Genomic DNA, 26891 nt, shown 5'->3' on the forward strand with positions numbered 1-26891 from the left:
ACGCGAACCGAAGCCCGCAGACCACGCCTCCCGCCGCCGCCGCCGCCGCCGCGTGCGAGCTGCTGCGGTAAACAGGTTATGTAAGCCTCTTCCAAACTTGTTCCTTGGACCGCTGCTCCATGACGCCGTGCACTTCTGCGCGCGCACAGTCACGGAGCTTCTCCACTAATAGTTCCGCCTGGCATGATGCACGCGCCATCCAGCTGACAGCGGTGCATTAAAATAGCAGCACGGCGCACGCAACACAGACAGCTGCCGTGTTGCATTCAGGCACACCACAGACAGCTGCCGTGTTGCGTTCAGGCACACCAACACCAGGGCACTGCAGTTTTATCAAGTAGTGTTTGTGGATTTATTTCTATTTTTTCCTTCTTTTTTTTAAAAATCTCAAATTGTCCAATTATTCTACTGTTATTACTCTGCTTTTGGGAACCAGCCAATTCAGAAATCAATAGTTTTTAGTCTTGTTTGTGCTGAAGACGACTGTAGTTTACTGTATCAAAAGCACATTTATCAAAGTTTAAACAGACGAGTTTTTTAATCTCAATCTTTCAAGCTGCTTCATCTGTGAGCTGGCGTCGTTCTCTAATTCTTCTGGTGTTTTGTGTTTTCTTTAGGGTGTCGGATTACTTATCAGGTTGTTGTCCCTCAGGACATTCAGCCTCTTTTACATTCACAAAATAAAAACAACAAATTCTGCTGTTGAAATTCCAAAAAGCCCCTGACTTCAGGACAAGCCCAGCACCGACCTTTTCAACGTTTTCAAATAATGTCAATTAACTGTAAGAGGAATTGTCAGCAGCGCTGTGCGGCTGTCATACTTATTTAGTGTCTTGTGTGTGTTTGAGGTCAAATATGTAAAGCAGAAGTCTCTCTCTGTGTTTCTCAGAGTAACAGGTATGCCAAAGGAAAAATATGATCCTCCAGATCCCCGCAGATGTTACACCATCATGTCAGCTGAGGAGGCGGCCAGCGGAAAGAAGGCTCACTGGGCTGAGCTGGAGATTTCTGGTCAGTTTAAACAACTCATTGTGTTCCTGCTTCCACTGTCCCATAATGCAACAGATAACAAAATACAGAATCCAGGAAGGAAAAATAAAGATGATGGGACTCAGTCAGGAACATAATAATCAGAGCAGACAGCAGACTCGCACGTTTTATTTGAAGCAATATAATAAACTAAAGAATTCAAGCAAAAACATATCCAGACCTAATTCAGGTACACGGTCATGGATGGATAGATTTACCAAAAGTATTGGCTCCCCGTCCAAATGATCACAATCAGGTGTTCTGGTCACAGGTGTATAACATGATCATTCAGACATGCAGACTGTTTCTACAAACATTTGTGACAGAATGTTCCGCTCGCGTGGCACTGTCACAGGACGCCATCTGGACAACAAATCCAGAGGTGAACTGTCCAAAGTCTTCCACAGTCAGCTGTCAGCTCCATAAGGAAACATGGAAGAGTTTGGGAACAACAGCAGCTCAGCCTCATAGTGGTAGACCACTAACCTGATGCAGAGGGGTCAGCGGATGCTGAAGGTCAGTGAGGTCACCGACTTTCTGCAGTCAATGGCTGCAGAGCTCCAAACGTCATGTGACCTTCAGATGAGTCCATGTCCAGCATCCAGAGACCTTCATGGAACGGGTTTCCATCCATCCACACATCACCAAGTCAATGCAAAGCGGTGGAAAGCACGCCGCCACTGGACTCTAGGGCTTGGGAAGAGGTTGCTCCGTGCTAAATGTCCTGCCCACAACTCAGAGGGGAATTTCTAGTGCGGTTCTGCAGAAAGCAGGTCCATCAAACATGGGCGTGGTGATGTGGGCTAAACGCTGCATCGTGGTAGTTCCAGCCCTGGGAACAGCCTCTACGCCGTCCGTGAAGGAGCTGTGAGCTTCAGCCTGACCCTCTTGTGTTCTGTGATCAGGGCGGGTGAGGAGCCTGAGCAGCTCTCTTTGGGAGCTGACCCACCTGACGGCGCTACACATCAACGACAACAACCTGACGCGCATCCCGCCCGACATCGCCAAGCTGCCCAACCTGGTCTACCTGAACCTGTCGTCCAATAAGCTCCGCAGTCTGCCCTCGGAACTGGGCAACATGGTTTCTCTCAGGTACGTGTCTGATTCACCTGTGGAGGGCCATATGTGTGCTGCATTCTGGGTCCTAAAGTCTGTGGGGTTAAGGGCGGCCAGGTTGTTGTCTCCAGCTTCCAGATGACTTCATGTTCGGACTTCTCTGAAATAATTTGGTTTGAAGGATGAATCCCTGCTTCAGACCGAAGTAGCTCTGAGGCTCAGCGAATGGGGGGGGTCTGTTTATGTGATGGCGAAGAGCAGATGAGGGGGAGTCATGGGATGATTGAGTTATGGGATGTGTTTACGTTCTCTTCAGAACTGTAGGAGGATTTGGCTGATTGGCCCTTTTCAGAGCTTGTGTTCGCTGATGGAAGACAAACTGCTTCCATCCTGACCGTTTGAAGGCGCCGCTCTGGTTCACCAATGCTCACCTTCAGACCGCTCCACATTTAGGGCTAAACTAAAGTTGCCCCCCTCCCCGTCGGACAGGGACAGGTCACTGACGGCTTTTTGTCTCCTCCCCAATAGGGAATTACTCTTAAACAACAATCTTTTACGAGTTCTGCCTTATGAGCTGGGGAGGCTTTTCCAGCTGCAAAATCTCGGCCTCAAAGGTGAGAAGTAGATCCGCCCGTTCTCTGAATGCACCCCCGTTCAGCCACGACTGAGAGCCTGTTTGCTATGAACCGGCTGTTTCTCAGGGAATCCTCTGTCCCAGGACGTCCTGAACCTCTACCAGGAGCCTGACGGAACCAGGAAGCTTCTGAACTACATGCTGGACAATCTCGCAGGTAAATGACCCCCCCATGGGTGTTCAGCAGCAGTCTGTGGTGAACCTGGACACAGCAGGTGGGATTTAGTAGCTTCTCTGTGGTCTCTGCAGTTCACCCTGAGCAGCTTCCTCAAAGACCCTGGGTCACCGTGAAGGAACAAGACCACCTGAGCCCCTCAGGTGAGGCTCGTTGCCCCGTATCTGACAGAGACACCAATGCTACTTTTCAGAAAGACGTGAACTTTCCAGGATGTGATCAGACCCACGGATCTGATGTTCCAGATCCATGCAGATGGAAAATGTGTCACACGCAGAAAATACTTTAGATCACAGATTTACCACAGTCAGGATGAAAACCATGGGTGCTCAACCAGTGGAAAGATCAGATTTAGATTTTTAGATTTATTTATTTATTAATCCCACGAATGGGAAATTTCCTTGTCACAGTAGCATGGAGTTTGGCACAGGCATGTACAGACAGTAATGACGAGTTATCAAATACACATTTTGAAAGAATATGCATCAAAGGCGTGCGTGCACACAAGCACGTGCACACAAGCACGTGCACACAAGCACGTGCACACAAGCACGTGCACAGCAGTCATAAAATAGCACTACTATGATATTCATCAGAGATGACAGGGGTTGACATAGCCCAGAAATTTGCACTGGCCCACAGGGCCAGTAGTTTTTGAAAGTTACTGGCCCGACACAGCGAGACCCGCCGCTCCGCAGGTGCTTGCAACTTTAGGGGGGTCCGGGGGCATGCCCCCCCGGAAAATTTTAATATGGTGCAATTTGGTGCATTCTGGTGACATCTAGCACTTATTTATGCACCTTTCAATGACTAAAAATAGAGCATATCAAACTTAAATCTGCTCTAGTCTGTTTCAGATGTTTTGAAGAGAGCACTGCATTATAGTAGTTAACACTAGTTAAGAAGTTTTCATGCTGCTTCTAATCACTGCTATTTCACATTTGTTCCTAATCAATAGTTAAGAAGTTTTATTGACTTTTTTGCCCTGACTGCCTTAAGGTTCTGCTTTTTGTTACTGTTGCAAAGTTACATTTACTTTTTAGTTACTTTAGTTACCTAATTAAATTAAATAATTGAAAAATTAAATACAATTAAATTACTGAGATCATTCAGCTAACTAGAAATACTTACTGCTTACAGTGTTGTAAAGAAAAACAAAATTAAGTAGTTTGACCTTATACTCCGTTTGAGTCTGAGATTCAGGTATTTGGAGTTGCCTTTGATTCTTTGACATTCAGCTTAAAGCTTAGTGCATACAGTTTCATCTTCAGTGCATTCATTAAATATCTTGCTGTCCATAGCACTAATTCCACCCGTCACTCCGTCTAACATATTCCTATCTATTCCTGCCATGTCTTCCACATCTCTGACATGCTTCAGTCTCTCTTCAGTGACGGTGTTGGATTTATGATCATCGCGGTGAAAAACCACCAGGGGGCGCGCTGATATGTGTGTCAGTTTCAATATATCTGCCTAAAATGTAATAATAACCCACTGGCTTGTTCCTTCGTTGTTGCTGTTTAACATTGTTTAGTATTGAATTGTTACATTCAATAAAGTTTGAAAAAAAAATTGAGTGAGCGCGTGCCGCGTGGTGCTCGGCAGTGACAGCCGCGCGCGCGCAGGCGGGAGAGGAGGAGAAGAGTGATCAAAGGTTTCCCATAGAAACCCTTGAAGTCTGAACACAGGACTAACAGAAAAAGTGAATTATAAAGACGAGGTAAATCTACACGTTTTCGCAAAATATACTTTATTGTAAAAGGTGAAAAATGTATTAATTGTTAGATATTTTAGTGGCCCGAGCGGACAAGTAAAAAATAAAGTCTTGTGGTCCGTACTGCTCGAAAAACAGGACCGGGCCAGCGGACAAATGGCTATGTCGAGCCCTGGATGAGGGCTACAGTGGGAGACCATTTTTTCTGTGTGTGTTTGCGTGTAAGAGGGAACATTTGTGTGTCCAAGCATGTGCATGCACATGCATGTAGGAGTGTGTGCTCCAGTAAGTGCATAGATTTGTGTGGATGGCTTTGTGAAGTTGTGTCCATCCTTGCATATATGTGTTTGGGTAAAATGTGGGTGTGTGGAAGTATGTGGTGTGTGTGTTATGGGGTTGTGTGTCTGTGTGTTATGGGGTTGTGTGTCTGTGTGTGTGATGCGGTTGTGTGTGTGATGGGGTTGTGTGTTTGTGTGTGTTATGAGGTTGTGTGTCTGTGTGTGTGATGGGGTTGTGTGTTTGTGTGTGTGATGGGGTTGTGTGTTTGTGTGTGTGATGGGGTTGTGTGTCTGTGTGTGTGATGGGGTTGTGTGTCTGTGTGTGTGATGGGGTTGTGTGTCTGTGTGTGTGATGGGGTTGTGTGTCTGTGTGTGTGTGATGGGGTTGTGTGTCTGTGTGTGTGTGATGGGGTTGTGTGTCTGTGTGTGTTGGATGGGGTTGTGTGTCTGTGTGTGTGTGATGGGGTTGTGTGTCTGTGTGTGTGATGGGGTTGTGTGTCTGTGTGTGTGATGGGGTTGTGTGTGTGTGTGTGTGATGGGATTGTGTGTTTGTGTGTGTGTGATGGGGTTGTGTGTCTGTGTGTGTGATGGGGTTGTGTGTCTGTGTGTGTGTGTGATGGGGTTGTGTGTCTGTGTGTGTGATGGGGTTGTGTGTTTGTGTGTGTGTGATGGGGTTGTGTGTCTGTGTGTGTGATGGGGTTGTGTGTCTGTGTGTGTGTGATGGGGTTGTGTGTCTGTGTGTGTGATGGGGTTGTGTGTTTGTGTGTGTGTGATGGGGTTGTGTGTCTGTGTGTGTGTGATGGGGTTGTGTGTCTGTGTGTGTGTGATGGGGTTGTGTGTCTGTGTGTGTGTGATGGGGTTGTGTGTCTGTATGTGTGTGATGGGGTTGTGTGTCTGTATGTGTGTGATGGGGTTGTGTGTCTGTGTGTGTGATGGGGTTGTGTGTCTGTGTGTGTGTGATGGGGTTGTGTGTCTGTGTGTGTGATGGGGTTGTGTGTTTGTGTGTGTGTGATGGGGTTGTGTGTTTGTGTGTGTGTGATGGGGTTGTGTGTCTGTATGTGTGTGATGGGGTTGTGTGTCTGTGTGTGTTGGATGGGGTTGTGTGTCTGTGTGTGTTGGATGGGGTTGTGTGTCTGTATGTGTGTGATGGGGTTGTGTGTCTGTGTGTGTGTGATGGGGTTGTGTGTTTGTGTGTGTGTGATGGGGTTGTGTGTGTGTGTGTGTGTGTGATGGGGTTGTGTGTCTGTGTGTGTTGGATGGGGTTGTGTGTCTGTGTGTGTGTGATGGGGTTGTGTGTTTGTGTGTGTGTGATGGGGTTGTGTGTCTGTGTGTGTGATGGGGTTGTGTGTCTGTGTGTGTGATGGGGTTGTGTGTCTGTGTGTGTGTGATGGGGTTGTGTGTCTGTGTGTGTGATGGGGTTGTGTGTTTGTGTGTGTGTGATGGGGTTGTGTGTCTGTGTGTGTGTGATGGGGTTGTGTGTCTGTATGTGTGTGATGGGGTTGTGTGTCTGTGTGTGTGTGATGGGGTTGTGTGTCTGTGTGTGTGATGGGGTTGTGTGTCTGTGTGTGTGATGGGGTTGTGTGTCTGTATGTGTGTGATGGGGTTGTGTGTCTGTATGTGTGTGATGGGGTTGTGTGTCTGTATGTGTGTGATGGGGTTGTGTGTCTGTGTGTGTGATGGGGTTGTGTGTCTGTGTGTGTGTGATGGGGTTGTGTGTCTGTGTGTGTGATGGGGTTGTGTGTTTGTGTGTGTGTGATGGGGTTGTGTGTTTGTGTGTGTGTGATGGGGTTGTGTGTCTGTATGTGTGTGATGGGGTTGTGTGTCTGTGTGTGTGTGATGGGGTTGTGTGTCTGTATGTGTGTGATGGGGTTGTGTGTCTGTGTGTGTTGGATGGGGTTGTGTGTCTGTGTGTGTGTGATGGGGTTGTGTGTCTGTATGTGTGTGATGGGGTTGTGTGTCTGTGTGTGTGTGATGGGGTTGTGTGTCTGTGTGTGTGATGGGGTTGTGTGTTTGTGTGTGTGTGATGGGGTTGTGTGTCTGTGTGTGTGTGTGATGGGGTTGTGTGTCTGTGTGTGTGTGATGGGGTTGTGTGTCTGTGTGTGTTGGATGGGGTTGTGTGTCTGTGTGTGTGTGATGGGGTTGTGTGTCTGTGTGTGTGTGATGGGGTTGTGTGTCTGTGTGTGTTGGATGGGGTTGTGTGTCTGTGTGTGTGTGATGGGGTTGTGTGTCTGTGTGTGTTGGATGGGGTTGTGTGTCTGTGTGTGTGTGATGGGGTTGTGTGTCTGTGTGTGTTGGATGGGGTTGTGTGTCTGTGTGTGTGTGATGGGGTTGTGTGTCTGTGTGTGTTGGATGGGGTTGTGTGTCTGTGTGTGTGTGATGGGGTTGTGTGTCTGTGTGTGTTGGATGGGGTTGTGTGTCTGTGTGTGTGTGATGGGGTTGTGTGTCTGTGTGTGTGTGATGGGGTTGTGTGTCTGTGTGTGTTGGATGGGGTTGTGTGTCTGTGTGTGTGTGATGGGGTTGTGTGTCTGTGTGTGTGTGATGGGGTTGTGTGTCTGTGTGTGTGTGATGGGGTTGTGTGTCTGTGTGTGTTGGATGGGGTTGTGTGTCTGTGTGTGTGTGATGGGGTTGTGTGTTTGTGTGTGTGTGTGATGGGGTTGTGTGTCTGTGTGTGTTGGATGGGGTTGTGTGTCTGTGTGTGTGTGATGGGGTTGTGTGTCTGTGTGTGTGTTGGATGGGGTTGTGTGTCTGTGTGTGTGTTGGATGGGGTTGTGTGTCTGTGTGTGTGTTGGATGGGGTTGTGTGTCTGTGTGTATGTGTGATGGGGTTGTGTGTCTGTGTGTGTGTGATGGGGTTGTCCACCGTGTCAGGTTTGTGGATTCTGCACACAAACAGAGTTGTGTCCTTTTCTGCAGGTTGCTAGTCTTCAGGTAACACAGACTAAATGCTGCTCCTGTTGTGTTTTTTTTGGTCAAAGGATTTATCTGCTGTTACTGACATTGACTGACATAAATTACTGTCTAGTGTGAATTTGCTGTAAGAAAGTCAAAGGTCGGTCAGATGTTTGTCATTCCTGCTTAGAAATGTTGGAAGGAAAGTTTTCTCAAACACTGTTGTGTTTGTCTTGTGTTATCTGCTCTGCAGCTGTGTTCACAGTCATGTGCTACAATGTGCTGTGTGACAAATATGCCACAAGGCAGCTGTACGGGTACTGCCCCTCCTGGGCCTTGAACTGGGAGTACAGGAAGAAAGGCATCATGGAGGAAATCACCAACTGGGATGCAGACATCATCAGCCTGCAGGTGAGAGATGCTTGTTGCTGAAGCAGAAGTCGTTTGCACGAAGTCGTGTTGCTGGAATGACATCATTAGAAACCACTGTGCTGAAAAGTCTCTGCAGCTCCATGCTTGATTGACAGCTCCGCCCTGCATTTGTGACATCGTCCTGCGGGATGTAGCCTGTGACATCGTCCTACAGGATTTAGTCTGTGACATCGTCCTACAGGATTTAGTCTGTGACATCGTCCTACAGGATTTAGTCTGTGACATCGTCCTGCAGGATGTAGCCTTTGACATCATCCTGCGGGATGTAGTCTGTGACATCGTCCTACAGGATTTAGTCTGTGACATCGTCCTACAGGATTTAGTCTGTGACATCGTCCTGCGGGATGTAGTCTGTGACATCGTCCTGCGGGATGTAGTCTGTGACATCGTGTTGCAGGATGTAGCCTGTGACATCGTCCTGCAGGATGTAGCCTTTGACATCATCCTGCGGGATGTAGTCTGTGACATCGTCCTACAGGATTTAGTCTGTGACATTGTCCTACAGGATTTAGTCTGTGACATCGTCCTGCGGGATGTAGTCTGTGACATCGTCCTGCGGGATGTAGCCTGTGACATCGTGTTGCAGGATGTAGCCTGTGACATCATCCTGCAGGATGTAGTCTGTGACATCGTCCTGCGGGATTTAGCCTGTGACATCATCCTGCAGGATGTAGTCTGTGACATCGTGTTGCAGGATGTAGCCTGTGACATCATCCTGCAGGATGTAGCCTGTGACATCATCCTGTGGGATGTAGTCCGTGACATCGTCCTGCGGGATGTAGCCTGTGACATCGTCCTGCGGGATGTAGCCTGTGACATCGTCCTGCGGGATGTAGTCTGTGACATCGTCCTACAGGATTTAGTCTGTGACATCGTCCTACAGGATTTAGTCTGTGACATTGTCCTGTGGGATGTAGTCTGTGACATCGTCCTGCGGGATGTAGTCTGTGACATCGTCCTGCGGGATGTAGTCTGTGACATCGTCCTGCGGGATGTAGTCTGTGACATCGTGTTGCAGGATGTAGCCTGTGACATCGTCCTGCAGGATGTAGCCTTTGACATCATCCTGCGGGATGTAGTCTGTGACATCGTCCTACAGGATTTAGTCTGTGACATCGTCCTACAGGATTTAGTCTGTGACATCGTCCTACAGGATTTAGTCTGTGACATCATCCTGTGGGATGTAGTCTGTGACATCGTCCTGTGGGATGTAGTCTGTGACATCGTCCTGCGGGATGTAGTCTGTGACATTCGTCCTGCGGGATGTAGTCTGTGACATCGTGTTGCAGGATGTAGCCTGTGACATCGTCCTGCAGGATGTAGCCTTTGACATCATCCTGCGGGATGTAGTCTGTGACATCGTCCTACAGGATTTAGTCAGTGACATCGTCCTACAGGCTTTAGTCTGTGACATCGTCCTGCGGGATGTAGTCTGTGACATCGTCCTGCGGGATGTAGCCTGTGACATCGTGTTGCAGGATGTAGCCTGTGACATCATCCTGCAGGATGTAGTCTGTGACATCGTCCTGCGGGATTTAGCCTGTGACATCATCCTGCAGGATGTAGTCTGTGACATCGTGTTGCAGGATGTAGCCTGTGACATCATCCTGCGGGATGTAGTCTGTGACATTGTCCTGCAGGATGTAGCCTGTGACATTGTCCTGCGGGATGTAGTCTGTGACATCGTCCTACAGGATTTAGTCTGTGACATCATCCTGCGGGATGTAGCCTGTGACATCATCCTGCGGGATGTAGCCTGTGACATCGTCCTGCGAGATGTAGTCTGTGACATTGTCCTGCAGGATGTAGCCTGTGACATTGTCCTGCGGGATGTAGCCTGTGACATCGTCCTGCGAGATGTAGTCTGTGACATCATCCTGCGGGATGTAGTCTGTGACATCATCCTGCGGGATGTAGCCTGTGACATCGTCCTGCGGGATGTAGCCTGTGACATCGTCCTGTGGGATGTAGTCTGTGACATCGTCCTGCGGGATGTAGTCTGTGACATCATCCTGCGGGATGTAGTCTGTGACATCATCCTGCGGGATGTAGTCTGTGACATCATCCTGCGGGATGTAGCCTGTGACATCGTCCTGCGAGATGTAGTCTGTGACATTGTCCTGCAGGATGTAGTCTGTGACATCGTCCTGCGGGATGTAGTCTGTGACATCGTCCTGCGGGATGTAGTCTGTGACATCGTCCTGCGGGATGTAGTCTGTGACATCGTCCTGCGGGATGTAGTCTGTGACATCGTCCTGCGGGATGTAGTCTGTGACATCGTCCTGCGTGATTCAGCAAAAGACCTCGTCAGACTTCTAACTTTAGTCCTAATCATTGATTCTTTTTCCTCAAATTTTCGTGGTTATTAGCGTGTTTGGAAAAGATTTTCTTGAGACTTTTAGCTGAACGGTAAGCGGGAGCAGCAGGACGGAAGACTCTGCCGATCATAAGAACGGGTGTCTGTTTTGGAGCGGCACTGCATGGAAGCAGCTCTCTTTTGCAGTCGTGTTTTTTAGATCAGCTACTGCTTCTGGACAAAAGCTATTCCCATCCAGATTGTCCCTGCTGTTCTTATGCAGAAAGCTGTTGAACTCGGCCTGTGCTGCCACCTACTGGACACTTGGGGTACTAGTTAGAGTACAATAGATGCAGTTTTTCTGAAAGCTGCATTTCTTCAGCCACATGGACGTTTATCTGAAACCAAGTTTCCAAAGTGGGCCGATCCCTTTCTGTCTGTGTCCACAGGAGGTGGAGACTGAGCAGTACTATACCTTCTTCCTGGAAAGTCTGAAGGGGCGTGGCTATGACGGTTACTTCTGTCCCAAATCTCGTGCCAAACTGGTGTCTGAACAGGAGCGGAAGCACGTGGACGGCTGCGCTGTGTTCTTTAAGACGCAGAAGTGAGTCCGTTCTTTGTGTTGTTTTGTGCAGTTTTGTTTCTGTCTGATTTCAATAAACCAAACATTGGAAAAATCTTTTTTTCTTCCTGCAGGTTTACTCTGGTTCAAAAACACACTGTGGAGTTCAACCAAGTGGCCATGGCCAACTCTGAGGGCTCCGAGGTCATGCTGAACCGCGTGATGACCAAAGACAACATCGGAGTGGCTGTTCTGCTGGAGGTCAACAGAGACCTGTTCTCTGGCGGTGAGAACCGACCTGTCCTCCTCACAGCTCCTCTCCTCTGGTTGCTGGAAAGCTAACTGCCGTGTCACACAGCCGCTACGTACGATCTGCTCATGTTCCACGGATGAAACGTCGGTCTTCCGTGATCCGTGGGTGATTTAAGTCATTCAGTGTTTCTTGCGTTCATCATTCGATGTGCTCAGATGTCTGTCGAGGGTTTTGACCAACGTTTTTTTACGTGACTTTGGTTTTGAGCTGTTCAGAATTTCTGATCGGTTGATAACTACGCAGTTTAGGCCAACATTCAGCCTGCCTTCCTCGCAGGGCGGTGTCCAGCGCTGCGTGGAAGGCAGGTTGCGGAAGGCGGTGTTGACTGCAGCTGCAACACTGACTGCAGCTGCAACACTGACTGCAGCTGCATCCCTGACTGCAGCTGCATCCCTGACTGCAGCTGCAACACTGACTGCAGCTGCAACACTGACTGCAGCTGCTGCATGTCTTTGCTCTGGCAAAGCAACACAACCCCCTTTTTTTAGCTTCAATACGGCAGCTGTGCTTAATGTTTTGGTTTCTTTGACCTCATTCCCTGGTATCGTAGGCCCCGGTTGTCTGCCAGATCTGCTGCTCCATATCTGACAGACTTCTTCCCGCCTGGTTTTAATTTCTCTCCTAAAACCATGTCTTCTGTTTGACTTTAGAATCTCTGAGCAATGATTTAGTCCATGTTTCCGCCTCGGTGGGTTGGAGTCATGTCTTCATTGCGTCTCTAAAGTTGCCGGAGAACTAAGGTTTTTGAATGGACTCTGATCCAGATCAGACCTCGGTTTCCCTCCTCTGGCTGCCTGCTGTCTTGTGATCCACGCTCTTTCCTCTGTCTTAGGCTTGAAGTCGCCACAGGAGAAGCAGCTGCTTCTGGTGGCCAACGCCCACATGCACTGGGACCCGGAGTACTCGGACGTGAAGCTGATACAGACCATGATGTTTTTATCGGAGCTGAAGAGTATCGCTGAGAGGGCCTGTAGCTCCCTGACCTCTGACCCGTCCGCCATCCCCATCGTCCTCTGTGCTGACCTCAACTCGCTGCCTGACTCTGGTAGAGTGAAGACTTTTGCATTCTCACTCAGTGCAGTTGAAGGTCTGCTGGACAAACAGCTGTTGGCGGCATGTTTAGCTGCAGCAGCACATTTGGCTGCATTCTTTGCTGCATGTTCGGATGCATCTGCTGGATGAACCTTTAACGCCAGAGATGACATCTAAGGAGCACCTTTGACCCTCCTCATCATCACTGTGAATCAGCTGATTCTGACATGATCTTACAGAATCCAGCTCACAGCCTTAAAAGAGAAGTTACTTTCATGGTCTTTATGAGAAGAACTGTGATTTACATTCTCAAAGGCTACAACTCCACCCCTAAAACTCCACCCTTATTGAGAACAGAAGCACTGCAGGGGATCTGAACCATTGACTGTATGTGAGAACTGGACTGAGTGGGACGTCACCCGTCATAGAGAATGACTCTCTTCTGCTTCCAACAACATCAAGTCAATTCATTGGCAAGTTTTTTGTGATTCGGCTGTCCTACGGTGGAACCGGAAATCCTCAGTAAGCCGCGATTGGTCTGAGTTGGTCCACATTTCTATGGCAACCACTCGCTCCAATCAGGAGTGTGCATGTTAGAAGGCCACACCCCTTCCAATGATAGTGGGCTCAGGAGATTCTGTCAATCAAACGCTTCAAACAGTCGACGTGAGATCACATGCTGACCTTAGGACATCTGATTGGCCAGTTTCTCACTTGTATAATTTGCACCACAGAAAAAATATCATAAAAAAAAAGGAATCAGATCCAGAACGGTTCTTCTGACCAATAGACTGACTAACAGCTGTTGGTTTCTCTATGGAAGCCTATGGACTTTTGGCTTCTTGGAGCCACTTCCTGTTTGGAACGCCAGGGGGGCGGGGTCACTGAGTCCAGCTCTCAAATACAGTCAATGGTCTGATACCACCCCCACAGCGTGGAGGGACCACCCACCTTTAGAAACAGCCAGAATAATGGACGGTAGTTATGCAGAGAGGTCCAGTCACCGATTCAACTGAAGCAGATTTCCTGGCCTTTAGGAATCGACCCGATCAAACTGAAAGATCAATGATTGAGGCAAGAGGAGGGAGAGTTGAAGCCAGATGTCTGAGCGTGTTGGTGTCCATCCAAAAACAGCCTTAGCCTTAGATGGATGGAGGGATTGAATGATGATGGTGGTCTCTGTCATACCTGTAACGGTAAAGGGTTTCCTTCAAAGGAAGGCTTCCCTTCTTGGTTTACTGTAAACGTATCACAGATTTCTGAAACAGACTCCATGGAGAATTTGTTAAAGCATCAGCCGTCTCTTGAGGTTCCACCAGGATATTTCCATTTAATTGAATTTGGTTTGTTTTAATGAGAAAGTTTCAGCTTATGTTAAACATCCGCTGTCGCTCTATTCAAAGCAGAAATAAAAAGTCAGCTTTAGACTTTCCTACTTCTTTTTCTAACTTGTTTGTAAATTAAATTTATGTCTTAATTTGATGGACAACTTCAGAGAATGATGTGGTTCTTTCACGAGTTAGAGAATAAATGTGTCTAATCAGGGAAGCTTTTAGTTTCATTATCGGTGAATTGTTCGATCATTTGTTGTATTTTGTTTGCCATATGTAATATGGCTTCCGTCAATTCCACAGTACAGAAACGGCCCTCCTTAAAATTACTAACGACCTTCTACTCGCCGCTGACTCTGGTTTAGCCTCCATCCTCCTTCTACTCGATCTGACTGCTGCCTTTGATACAATCTCACACCCCATCCTTCTGGAAAGACTTTCAACCATCGGCATCACTGACTTACCCCTCAGCTGGATCCAGTCCTATCTTTCAGGCCGCACACAATTGATACAATTAAAGTCATTCACCTCTCCCACAGTTCCAGTTACCACAGGTGTGCCCCAAGGCTCTGTCCTAGGGCCCCTGCTATTCATCATTTACCTTCTTCCCCTTGGTTATATCTTCCGTAAACACAACATCCACTTTCACTGCTATGCAGATGATACCCAGCTCTACCTCTCCTCCAAGCCTGACTCTTCTCTTCCACACGCCTCCCTCTCCAAATGCCTTCTTGAAATAAAGGCTACGTTCACACTGCAGGGCTTAATGCTCAATTCGGATTTTTTGAAAAAATCTGATTTGTTTGCTAGACCGTTCACATTTCCAAGTAAAACCGAACTTTTGTGATCTCCAGTGTGACCGTGAAACGACCCAAACGAGACCCGCATGCGCAGAAGCCAGAAGAATACTCAACGGTGAACGACGTCACTTGTTGTTTGCGGAGCAAACGTTAACAATGGATGTCAACAACAGTGTTGTCAAAAGCGGAGCTCTTTAGTAATATTAAATTTATTTTCACGAAGGAGCAGCACAATTACAATCTTCTCATTTTAAGAAGGCAATGGAGTCGGGATCGTCTGTACCCACTGTAGTGGAATGGAAATGTGCATGTGTTGGGGCCGCGCCCCCCCGTGTGTGCAAGCGCGTGCCGTGATAGAGAATGGGGGGGGCAGTGTGTGCGCGCATTCATGTTGTGTGTTACGGAGGACGGTAATAAAAGAAGGTTTCCCCCAGAATAAATGCTATGGACTCTTTATTAACCCGTTCTGGAGAATCTAAGGATCAGAACAGGGAGGAGGAGGATCGCCTCGGGTCCCCCGCGCTTCTGAGCACGGTGGGAAAGGGAGAAAGAAAAAAAAAAGTTATCGCGGGAAAAGTTCAACACCACGCTCGGCCATTTATCTGGAAATTTTTTCAAAAACCGCCCACTTGCGATCAGAGCCCTGGAGTTTGGCCTGAAAAGAGCGATCACCCCAAATATCAATCCAATCAGTGACCTCCCTTCTCGTCCATCGTCCACCATTGTCCAGCATCGTCCACCATGGTTGATGTTTACGTTCTCGTTCCCGCCTACTTCAACGCAAAATGATGACGTTTGTTGCGTGTCGATGACGTACGGTTCGGAATCAAGTCGCCTGGCCGGTCAGACGGCGGTCGCAATTGAAAAGAACGGCTACAATTCGGAATCAGGACGGCAAACCCACGGGGCCTGGGTCGCAATTGAAAAGATCGGATCTGTGTCATTCAGACTGTCATGAAAAGATCGAAATTGGGCCGCTTAGGGGCAAAAAATTCGGAATTGGGTCGTTTCAGCCTGCAGTGTGAACGTAGCCAAAATCCTGGTTCTCTGCAAACTTCCTTAAATTAAATAGCAACAAAACTGAACTCCTCCTTGTAGGAACAAAGACCACCCTAAATAAACTCCCTAACTTCTCCATTTCCTTCGATAACTGCTCCATCCTTCCCTCCCCACAAGTTAAGAGTCTGGGTGTCATCCTTGACAGCACTCTCTCCTTTACTGCCCACATAAATAGAATCACCCGGACGGCCTATTTCCACCTCCGAAACATCCGCCGTCTCCGCCCCTCTCTCAGTCCTCACTCCATGGCCATTCTAGTCCACAGTCTCATCACCTCTCGTCTGGACGACTGCAACTCCCTTTTATCCGGACTCCCTTACAAAACTATTCACAAACTACAACTGCTCCAAAACTCTGCTGCCCGGATCAGAACACAAACCCCCTCAACTATGGACATCACACCTGTTCTACAAAAGCTTCACTGGCTACCAGTGTCTTTCCGGATTAACTATAAAATCCTTATCTTGACCTACAAAGCCCTCCATAACCTCGCCCCCCCATATCTGTCTGACCTTATCCATGTTGCCATTCCCACCCGCTCCCTTAGGTCTGCCTCTTCACTCCAGCTTGCTACACCCACCGCTCGGCTCGTCACTATGGGGGGGCAGAGCATTCAGCCGCTCACTTCCCCCAGGTCTGCGGAACATGAACTCACTCCCACAGTTTGCTAAAAATCTGAAAACCCCCCTCTTCAGAAAAGCATACCCACCCTAATTAATTTTATGATTACAGTGTCTTGTTTGTTTTTAACTAATGTGTCTTTCTTTTAACTGTATTTTATTGTTCTCTATCTGTAAGGCGACCTTGGGTGTCTAGAAAGGCGCCATATAAATAAAATTCATCATTCATCATATCAAAACAATCACATCTAAATTTTCACCAGTGAGCGATTCATCCCAGTTCCCTTATTGAATCTTTTGGATGTTCCTGTTTTGGTAAAAGGTCAAAGGTCCTGAAGTGCCCATTGTTTTCTAGTGAGCATTGCTAGATTGTGATCATATTGTATGACATCAACATCCAGAATCGCATCAGTCTGGGAGGGGGTGGCGTTAGTCCTTTTTCTTATGCATAACGGTGGAAAACCCCAACAGAATCAGCTGGTTTATGGTGACCGCGTCAGCTCTGCTCTACTAAAAAGGCGACTTTTTTCCGCTTCTGAATCCGCTGGAATTACGGTAATCGTGTCAGCGGTTTGAAGAGTTACGGTAGTGGAAAGAATGGAGTCAGTTTATTGGTTACTCTCCATCACAAAGGGTAGTGTGTTTGAGTGCGGCGTTGTAACATCTCATCTGAACTTTAACCCTTTTTGTAAGCGTTTTGAAGGTGATGTGAACATCTTGCTGTTCTGGAATCCAGGTGTGGTGGAATACCTCAGCAATGGCGGTGTGGCTGAGAACCACAAGGACTTTAAGGAGCTGCGCTACAATGAATGTTTGACCAACTTCAACTGCAACGGCAAGAACGGCAACTCAGACGGGAGCATCACGCACAGCTTCCAGCTGAAGAGTGCCTATGACAGCAGCCTCATGCCTTACACCAACTACACCTACGACTTCAAGGTACAGAGCGCCGTGACCCAGGCGGTTTTTCACCAGGCTTGAAGTGATGATGGCAGATAATGTGAAATGCAGACAACATATTTTTGAAAGTCCCACTCCGATCATCATCTGATCTGTTTTCAAAGTATTCCCAGTCTTTTAAATCATGATGATGCAGTTTTAGCCCAAATCCAAAAACCTGAGTCATTTTCTATGACATAGTTTCTGCACAGCAGTATGGAAGCATATGTCTCATTTTTCAAAATAAGAGTCTATACCAGGAAGGCTTTTTCATTTTCACAATCACTTTGTTGACTCAAAATTAAAATGAAACATCAATCCTCCAGAAAGCTTTTTCCTTTTCTACTTCATCATCGGCACAATGAGCAGGATGGAACATATGCTTCCTTAAAGCAGCAGGATGTCATCAGAACTTCACCTCTGAGTGATACAGAAGTAAGCCTAGGCTCATTTCCCATCATGCCTTTGTTTACGCCAGCTTTAGCAGTGCAGCAACATCAGAGCTATCCATCCGTACAGTTTAGATCCAGATTCCAGCTCAGACAAGAAAAAACAGACGTTTATGGATCTATTTATCTGCATTAGAAAGGGGCGGGGCCAGAATATTTTGGTCTCGCCCATTGAAATTGAAGCATCAGAATGCAGTTATGGGTTTTAAGCAATGATGTGCAGCTTATAACAGTTGCTGCTTTCAATTCTGGTCGTAACTGTTCAGATACTTTTAGTTTTCCACTTTGTTTGTCAGGGTTGATCACTTTTGTCAGGATCGATCACTTTTTTCAGGATCGATCACTTTTGTCAGGGTCGATCACTTTTGTCAGGATCGATCACTTTTTTCAGGATCGATCACTTTTTTCAGGATCGATCACTTTTTTCAGGGTTGATCACTTGTCAGGATCGATCACTTTTGTCAGGGTTGATCACTTTTGTCAGGGTCAATCACTTTTGTCAGGGTTGATCACTTTTTTCAGGATCGATCACTTTTTTCAGGGTTGATCACTTGTCAGGGTTGATCACTTTTGTCAGGGTTGATCACTTGTCAGGGTTGATCACTTTTGTCAGGGTTGATCACTTTTGTCAGGGTTGATCACTTGTCAGGGTTGATCACTTTTGTCAGGGTTGATCACTTTTGTCAGGGTTGATCACTTTTGTCAGGGTTGATCACTTGTCAGGGTTGATCACTTTTGTCAGGGTTGATCACTTTTTTCAGGATCGATCACTTTTTTCAGGGTTGATCACTTGTCAGGGTTGATCACTTTTGTCAGGGTTGATCACTTGTCAGGGTTGATCACTTTTGTCAGGGTTGATCACTTGTCAGGGTTGATCACTTTTGTCAGGGTTGATCACTTTTTTCAGGATCGATCACTTTTTTCAGGGTTGATCACTTGTCAGGGTTGATCACTTTTGTCAGGGTTGATCACTTGTCAGGGTTGATCACTTTTGTCAGGGTTGATCACTTGTCGGGGTTGATCACTTTTTTCAGGATCGATCACTTTTTTCAGGATCGATCACTTTTGTCAAGGTTGATCACTTATGTCAGGGTTGATCACTTTTGTCAGTTAGGCCAGGTAGCCACATGGGGGCGAAAGAGAGCAGTGTCCTCAGCAAAACGGCGTCAGGATTAAAATCAGATGATATCAAATCCTGACGTTTCTCAGCAAAGCAGCCTGTACATCAATTCAAAAATGTTTTTGATCTGAACATCCACATGAATTTGCAGTTCTGGTTTAGTTTGGCATCAAGTCTGAAATGCAGGCAGAAACAGTTTTCTGCTGTTTGTGTGTCGTTTGTTTGAACCTGCATAGATTTTCTGACAATCTGAACCAGCTGACCCAAATCTCTGTGCTTGGATACACATTCCAGCTTTTCTCGGTCTTTTAATGATGCTTCTTTGCTGGTCTCCAGTTTTTCCAGTTGTAGCTCCTAACCAGACTTTAGGTGTGACTTTCCACTTTAGAAGTTTCTGTAAATCTTCTGTGGGCATTAGCTGCACTTTTCTGTTTCCCTTTTGTTAAAACGCCACTGATGGTGCTTCACTTTTTTATGAACAAACCCAACTCCCCAGAAACCTGAAGTGAAAGACCGAAGGAAAGCGTGGATGCAGACAGCATGACTCAGCGTTTTCTAGATCAATCAGCTCCTCTTTGTTTTCCATTCAAAAAACCTTCTGTTGCATATAGACCTTGTTATTAAGGCTTAGAAAGTAGAATTTGCAGCAATAAATCATTTTACTGCCTTTATTCAAATGTATAAAGGTATTTTCCATCATCATCGGGTCAGGCTGGACCAAAGTCTGACCCCGTGGTCCAAACCCGGCAGCCTCTGAACTTCCATCTGGCATGTTTTTAAACTTTGAAGAAAGACGAAAATGTTCATGGAAGCAACTGTTTTAAGACCATCTGTGTGTGTGTGTGTGTGTGTGCGTGTTTGTGTGTGTGTGTATGTGTGTGTGTGTGTGGGTGTGTGTGTGTGTGTGCCTATGTGTGTGTGTGTGTGGGTGTCTATGTGTGGGTGTGTGTTGTGTGTGTGTGCGTGTCTATGTGTTGTGTGTGTGTGTGTGTGTGTGCGTGTCTGTGTGTGTGTGTGCGTGTCTATGTGTTGTGTGTGTTGTGTGTGCGTGTCTGTGTGTGTATGTGTGTGTGTGTGTTGTGTGTGTGTGTGGGTGTTGTGTGTGCATGTATGTGTGTGTGGGTGTGTGTGATGTGTGTGTGTGTGATGTATGTGTGTGTGTGTGTTGTGTGTGCGTGTGTGTTGTGTGTGTGTGTGTGATGTATGTGTATGTGTGTGTGTGTGATGTATGTGTGTCGTGTGTGTTGTTTGTGTGTGTGTGTGTGTGTGTGTGTGATGTGTGTGATGTATGTGTGTGTGTGTGTGATGTATGTGTGTGTGTGTGTGGGTGTGTGTGATGTATGTGTGTGTGTGTGTGTGTGTTGTGTGTGTGTGTGTGTTGTGTGTGTGTGATGTATGTGTATGTGTGTGTGTGATGTGTGTTTGTGTGTGTGTTGTGTGTGTGTGTGTGTGTGATGTGTGTGATGTGTGTGTGTGTGTTGTGTTTGTGTGTATGTGTTGTATGTGTGTTGTGTGTGTGTTATGTGTGTGTGTGATGTGTGTGTGTTGTGTGTGTGTGTGTGTGTGTGATGTATGTGTGTGTGTGTTGTGTGTGTGTGTGTGCCTGCAGGGTGTCATCGACTACATCTTCTTCTCTCGGACACACATGAGCGTGCTCGGCCTGCTGGGACCGCTCGACAACCATTGGCTGATGGACAACAACATAATTGGCTGCCCCCACCCCCACATCCCATCGGACCACTTCTCCCTCCTGGCCCAGCTGGAGCTGCACCCCCCACCCCCCCATCCCCCCAACCCCATCAATGGGCTGCACCTGCCGATCCACAGGTAGGGCAGCCTGAGCGGCCCCCTCCAGCTTTCAAACACTGCCCTCCCAGCATCCCTCAGGACCCTGTACAGACAACCAGTCATCCAAAACCACTGGCCCCCTACCACCAAACCCGAGATGCCCCCCGCCCCCCTAGTGACTGTTGGTTGGATCATGGTGTTTTGAGGCTAAAATCCAACAAACCTTCATCCTTCCTGTTGAAGGACAGCGGTGGTGCCCCCCCACCACCACCACCACCACCGCCATTTCTTCGCCAGCATCGGCGTCTCTGACGAACACGACGCAGAAAAAAGCTTTTTAAAGTCAAACATTTTTAACATGATTTTTATGAGAAAAGTAATCCTTTAAAGAACACGTGCTCGTCTGACCCGACCTGCCCCCCCCATCACTAACTGACCCCCCCATTGTGGTCTGTGGTCCTTCTGAACCCCCCCAAGTCCAGTCCTGCTACATATCAGGGACTCGAATGTATTTTGGCCCAAGTCTCCTGGTCTGGCTGACGGCTGCACCGGACTGTGTCCTTCCTGAACCACCAGTTCAACGTCATGAGGCCCAGAAAGCTTCACAAGGAAACACGATTTTTACCTGAGCTTAGATCTGAGCTGGAATCGACCAGCCGCCCGTCGGCACGGTTCTCACTTAGTGGGATTCCTGTCATGTGGACCCACAGGAAGGGGGTCCGGCAGGGGTTGGGCGAGGACAAACGGCTCTTCTTCATCTGCGGTGAAATATTCTGCGGATCAGGATGAAATGCTCCCCATGGCGTCACATGCTGCCTTTGCACATGCTCAGTGTGACTCTTGACCGGCTCCATCCTGTTTGAGTTATCAAAAAAGACAAGCCATGGTTTGGAGGAAAAGGTGTCCTTAGCTTTAATCCAGAAGCTTCACTTCAGCAGTTTGAGGTAAAAAAACAACCTCTTTGTCCAACTTTGTGATCAAACTATGGGCATTTCTGTCTCCAACATGCAGTCTTTCAATTGGTACTTTGTACACATTAGTGACATCTCCTTTTTGGGAAAACTGATCATAAATGTTCTAGATTTAAAGGCGGCGTGTACTGGTGCCTTTATTTCTGTGTTTCACTACACATCTGCATCATCTTATCCATAGTCATGTATGTTCTTGTGTCATGACTATCCGGACCTGGATTCTCTGGAGCACAAGCCTTTTCCAGATGACAGATGAGACCCAGACGGCACTCAGAGATTGAAGATCTTCAGAAAGCTGGTCTCCCTGCTTCCATCACCGCCGTCAGGCCTCCATGTCAGGTGGAAGGCCATCCTTCCATCTCAAACTGGCTGAAACCATTTTGGGGTCTCGTGGCCGCTGGAGCCAACCCAGCTACAGTTGGAGGGGGGGTTCACCTTCCTTTGCAGGGCTACACATCACTTACATGCACATGTAGGACAACTAACCTATGCTGCCCGTTTTTAGACTGTGGGAGGAATCCGGAGAAAACCCACGAATACATGGGGCCAACCTGCAAACCTCACACAGACAGGTGCCAGTGGGGATTTGAACCAGGCCTTCTGGCTGTGAGGGAGTGTGCCACCGTTCCACACGGTGGAAGTCATCTTTCCAGTTTTGTTCAAACAGGTGTGTGGACAGTCACAATAGGGCCTTAAGGAAAGGCCGTTTGTGATGAAACGTTCCTATGAAGAGGGTGACTGAGCCGCATCTAGACTCAGACCAACAACGTGGTACATGTGACCCAAAGCTAACGCTTTGATATTTGAATTCCCACTATTTTCTGGTTCCCAGACCAGAGTTCTAGGATCTGAGAGCCCTGAATGGATACCTGATCAGCGTCTGTCAATCTGAGGGATGATAGACCCCCCCTCACGGGAAAATATCTGAGCTTTGCTTTTTCAGAACAGGTTGCCAGTACTTCCTATCAGGCTCTTTCTGAACCCCAGAGTTTGAGTTTGGTGATTGATCCACCAGGTTCCTCCATGGGACTTGGCCGTGGTGCAGACGGCCTCATGCACCCTCCTTTTGAGCCCCCAGCTGGTGCTGGTCTTTGGAGACATTAGCAGTGGCTTTAGCATCAGCTGAGCATGTTAGTGCTTCCCTCATGTTCTCTGTTTGCAGATGGAGTAGTTGCCCTGAAACCAAAGGTGGTGTGGTGGGTTCTTCTGAGGAATACACGGGGGGTATCCCATAGTGGGACGTCTCGCCCACACTGCTCAGAGAAGCGGGGTTTCACTTATAACCTAGAGTTTTCTCCCCCTTTCCTCTTTGCGTTCACCCTCTCATCCATGGAGGCTAACGGTTTTTCATAGCTGTTCCTGTAGTGTCTCCTTCCTGTTTGTTCAGCCCCCACCCCCTTCAATGGGTTCCTATCCCAGAAACCTGGCCCTAAGCACACAGAGCACCACCCATGCCAGCCCCCCTCCCTCACAGACTGCCCCACCCTGCAGGGAATAAAGACATGATCTTCAGTGGGGGGTTTTCTGTTCTTTATTTCTTTAAACAGCAGTCAAGCCAATGTTGCACTGAACAAGCATAGCTTCAAACTAGAAATCTCAACGTTTCAAGCTAGAAAAACAAAGATCTGTGGTGGTCCGTTGTCGTGGAAACGGTTGTGGGCGTGGCAGTAGAGCTGGAGCTCTCCTTACACCTGAAAGGACAGCAGAGTTTGTCAGGAGTCAGACGAGGGCCAGGGAAGGCTGAGCTGACATCATCATGAATCTGTCTCACCATCATCACCAAAACATTGCTTTTGGAAAGTGTTTATTTCAAGCAATCAAAGTGGAAATAATACAAAAATAAGACAACCGGCAGAAATACATCTATCCAAAGATATATAGGATAATTACCGTAGTCATAAGGGGGATTGGGAAATATGCTCACTTACACCAGTAAATACTTCAGTTATTACTCTTAATCACAAACATCGGAACTATTTGCATAGAGGTCATGACACCATGAAACTACACAGCCCCCTGTGTCCTTAAGACACAACATCCTTTCCTATGACATGCCACATGCTTCCAGAGAGCAGCAGGGAGGGGTCACATGTATGCCCCCACAGTTACTTCTGACAATACTGGCAACCCTAAATGATGCTTGCATCTTCATCTCACTAACTGCAGACTGAATCCCGTCTTCATGTATTAACTCAAAGGTCTTTACTGGTTTAGGGTCCTGAGAAGGTCCTGGACCCACTTGGCTTGTGGAACTGCACAAACACGCACGTTGTTCTTGCGGGTGATTCTGTGGGGAAACAGCAAAGGTAAAAGTTTGAGCAAACCTTTCAGCAGAGGGAGGGAAAAGCTGTCATCACTCAGCCAATCACACGACCCCAACCAAACCAGAAAATGGGCTTCTGAGGAAGAACTACGTCTGAAACGGTCTCTGCTGCGTCAGGTCTTCAGTCTGAAACTGTCTCACCACAGCGCACAGGAGGCTGCAGTTCCAGTGTGTGCTTTTGGGTGGGTGGGTGGCGGTCTTTGTGTGGCCACTTACATGATTTCAGTCTTGCGGCATCGTCCGTTGGGCGGGATCATCTCCACCTTACTGACCGCCTTAGCAGGTACAGCAGACCGGCTGACCCGTAGGCAGATGCACCCGCCTCTGGAGAACGCTGCACAGAAAGTCCTGGATCAGTTCTCTGGTTTCTGTTCACACCAAGCCCTCAGAATCCGATCCTCACAGAATCAGACAGTCGTCCTTCAATTTTTCAGTTTTGACTGAACTTTTTAGAAGCTGTTTTTCTGTTACAATTGGAATCAAAATCCAGAAGTTTCTCCTGTTTTTCTACACAAAGGTCTTTAGACAGAACCAGCGTGGATCCTGAACAGAATTCAGATTATTCTGGCCTTCAAATGAATAAGTTAATCTTTTCTTTCTCACCATGCAGAGACGTGATGCAGAAACAGCAGAGAATCAGCAGCAGCAGCACAGCTTTCTTCATCTTTAGGGATCTTGAGGCTTATGAGACGATGAAGATGAAGATCAGCCGGCCTTTATAGAGCGGCAGAAAAGGAAGTGTAGCTCTGAGATGCTCCGCCCAAACCAGCCTTACCGTCTGATGATGGTCCTCAAAGTCTATCTGTGCAGACAGAGTCAAAGTTCAAACTTCTTTACAGGATATTCCGAGGTCAAGAATTGCTTCTTTAAGGCTCCCAGATGCAACACTGCTGTATGATATGAAGACAACAGTTAAAAATCAAAACCAGAAGAAAGAACTGAAAGCAACCATGAATGAAGACGTAGTGACGGAACCAAATTGTAATTTTTTTTAGAAACGGAATAATGAAATAAGCCTTTTTTATATTTAGAAGCTAAATTTGTCTGAGCTCTGTGGGTAAAAACCACTTCCTGTTCTTGTAAGTACTTGGGGGGGGGGGGGGGACTTTTAGGTCCCCAGATTAACTGCTGCTGCATTTCCCACAAGTGAAAATCAAATAAATACCCGAATTGAGTCATGCGGAACAAGTTGGTGGGTCGTCATCCATGAGCCTGTAAAGAAAGGGACATCAACCCCCCCCCGCCTACACCTTCACCACTAATAAACTGCATCATCTGGGACAATCTAGTGCCCTGGGTTTACGAGCAATCTGGACACCGTGCACACAAAAATGTATTTAAACTTTTTTTGCAAAAAACAAACAATGCATCTAGATATTCGCCAGTCTAGTGAGCATTGGGTTTTTGCAGAGACTTCTGGGAAATTTCTCCGGCCCAACCTTCCTCTCTGGTCTTCTGATGGTCTTTGCAGTATTTTGTCATAAATCCAGCTGGTTTGACTGACTTAGTGCTCAGAAGCCGTTCACTCATTTGGTTTCTGCTGGTGGCCAGCGTTCACTTTGTTCCCTGAACCTGTGATGGATTTGTTGCTTGTTCAGGGATTTAGATTGAGCCTCAGCAACGAGGCGGGGGGGTGTCAGTGGGGTTGTTTTTTGGTGTAACAGGAAACAAACTACCAAAGGTTTTGGTGAAAATAGCAGTAAAATGAAACAATCTGCACCTTCAAAAAATGAAATGGAACTTTTTCAAACAACGATTGTGTTTTCTTGAGTTCTTGTTCTCCTTCACAGACCTGAGCTGGCTTGGTGGAAGTGACACGATTCCAGCGAGTTCCCGCCTAAATTCCATCTCGCAGCACTCAATCAAAAGTTCAGCGTTGCACTTTCATTTTTTAGGAAGAAGAAGCAGCTTCACCAACGTTGGGTAACAAGTCCACTGTGGACAGAGAGAGGAGGGGTCAGCGTCGTCCTCTGATGGGGGGGCCACAGGCCTGTGGTCTTTCAGGGGCCCCTGCTGTGGGGGTCTGTCCTTCAGTAGACACTCAGGTTGCAGATGAAGGGTTAGTCAGCCTCAGACCTGATCTGCCCTGAAGGTGCTGGGATCCCATCTGCTGTCTGCCCTGACTTCCTGTTAGGAAACAAACAAACCTGCTGGTTCTTTACCCATCATGCCCGGGGTTTTGCTCACGTGACGGCGGCGCAGTGGTTAGCGCCTTCACCCCACAACAAGAAGGCGGGGTTCAAATCCATGTTGTCCCCGTGCTCGTGTGGGTTTTGTCTGGACACTCCGCTTCCTCCCTCCTTCACAGCTTAACGGTGTCTCTAGGCGTGGGTGTGGACGTGTTGTGCGCCCTGCGACGCACTGGTGACCCGTACAGCATGAACTCCGTCTTCTCCCAACAGCAGCTGGGACAGCCAACCCCATGACCACAAAAGGGATGCAGGGGGTTCCAAACTGGGATTTTTCCAGGCTCAGGAACGGTGAAGCGGACCCGTCCTGCCCAGATGGAACCTACGCCGCTGGATTGAAGTGAATTCAACTTAATTTATCTCACAAGGAGGAGTGTACTTATCATAACAGCTCAAAGGTGAGTGAAGTCTAAAATACAAACTGTCCTTCAATCCAAACATGATCTAAAATCAGTTGTTGCAATTAGAAAAAAGACTTGGACCAAAACCCAAGAATCTCTGGCTGTTACTGGTTCCTTTGTGCTCCAACACCTGAAACCTCCAAGGAGATCTAAACCCTTTTCCTCTGCTTTGATCAAGAAGATTGCAAACTGATAGTAGTCCCAAAGCATCATGGGAGATGTAGTAAAAACCAGGCGCCCAAGCCGGACAGACTCGCATCTTTGAGTTTAATTATTTTATGCACCTTAAACACCATCTTTAGCTGTTTTATTGTTCTGAGAGATTTGGAGCTTCCTTAACATGTGGTTAAGGAAGCTCACCACGTGTGATTGGTCAGACTGATGACATGGATAATTAAGCCCCCGAGAATGATTGGTGGAGACAGTTTAAGGGGTTGGACTTTCCAAACGCATCAATCGGCTAAAGATGAGGCTAAATCTCAGTACCGTCAT

The 26891-nt window shown here is 47.5% G+C and overlaps 3 protein-coding genes across 4 annotated transcripts in view; 1 reads left to right on the forward strand and 2 right to left on the reverse strand.

The window, feature by feature from the left end:
• mrpl1 (mitochondrial ribosomal protein L1) overlaps nt 1–6 on the reverse strand; it is a 6883-nt gene extending 6877 nt beyond the window's left edge. Inside the window, exon 1 of the mRNA XM_004084736.2 lies at nt 1–6. This exon is cut by the window's left edge and continues 224 nt beyond it. The gene's annotated coding sequence lies outside the window, so the exon portion shown is untranslated.
• cnot6l (CCR4-NOT transcription complex subunit 6 like) overlaps nt 1–21614 on the forward strand; it is a 22186-nt gene extending 572 nt beyond the window's left edge. The window contains exons 2-12 of one of the 2 annotated variants that reach the window (XM_023958908.1): nt 890–1011; nt 1935–2121; nt 2614–2699; nt 2787–2876; nt 2969–3037; nt 8028–8185; nt 10952–11106; nt 11199–11350; nt 12210–12422; nt 16956–17158; nt 20337–21614. In XM_023958908.1, coding sequence (XP_023814676.1) covers nt 900–1011; nt 1935–2121; nt 2614–2699; nt 2787–2876; nt 2969–3037; nt 8028–8185; nt 10952–11106; nt 11199–11350; nt 12210–12422; nt 16956–17158; nt 20337–20558 — 1647 coding nt within the window. In that variant the 5' untranslated portion in view covers nt 890–899 and the 3' untranslated portion in view covers nt 20559–21614. The remainder of the gene's footprint in view (nt 1–889; nt 1012–1934; nt 2122–2613; nt 2700–2786; nt 2877–2968; nt 3038–8027; nt 8186–10951; nt 11107–11198; nt 11351–12209; nt 12423–16955; nt 17159–20336) is intronic. The other variant, XM_023958909.1, reaches the window with a different exon arrangement.
• A 1385-nt stretch (nt 21615–22999) lies between these two features.
• cxcl13 (C-X-C motif chemokine ligand 13) lies at nt 23000–26891 on the reverse strand. Its single transcript, XM_023958659.1, has 6 exons — nt 26886–26891; nt 24585–24611; nt 24413–24473; nt 24026–24143; nt 23693–23773; nt 23000–23177 (listed from the first exon to the last, which is right to left on the reverse strand). The coding sequence occupies exons 1-6, from the start codon at nt 26889–26891 to the stop codon at nt 23096–23098; spliced, it is 375 nt and encodes a 124-aa protein (XP_023814427.1). The 3' UTR covers nt 23000–23095.

Source organism: Oryzias latipes, chromosome 9 (assembly GCF_002234675.1).
Source record: "Oryzias latipes chromosome 9, ASM223467v1".
NCBI lineage: Eukaryota > Metazoa > Chordata > Actinopteri > Beloniformes > Adrianichthyidae > Oryzias > Oryzias latipes.

What these genes read in the sequence shown, in the direction of transcription:
- cxcl13 (XM_023958659.1), bottom strand. An exon ending in TTGAGGACCATCATCAGACG is followed by an intron (nt 24,474 to 24,584) that starts GTAAGGCTGGTT and finishes AGATCCCTAAAG; the next exon opens with ATGAAGAAAGCTGTGCTGCT. An exon ending in CTGCATCACGTCTCTGCATG is followed by an intron (nt 24,144 to 24,412) that starts GTGAGAAAGAAA and finishes CTTTCTGTGCAG; the next exon opens with CGTTCTCCAGAGGCGGGTGC.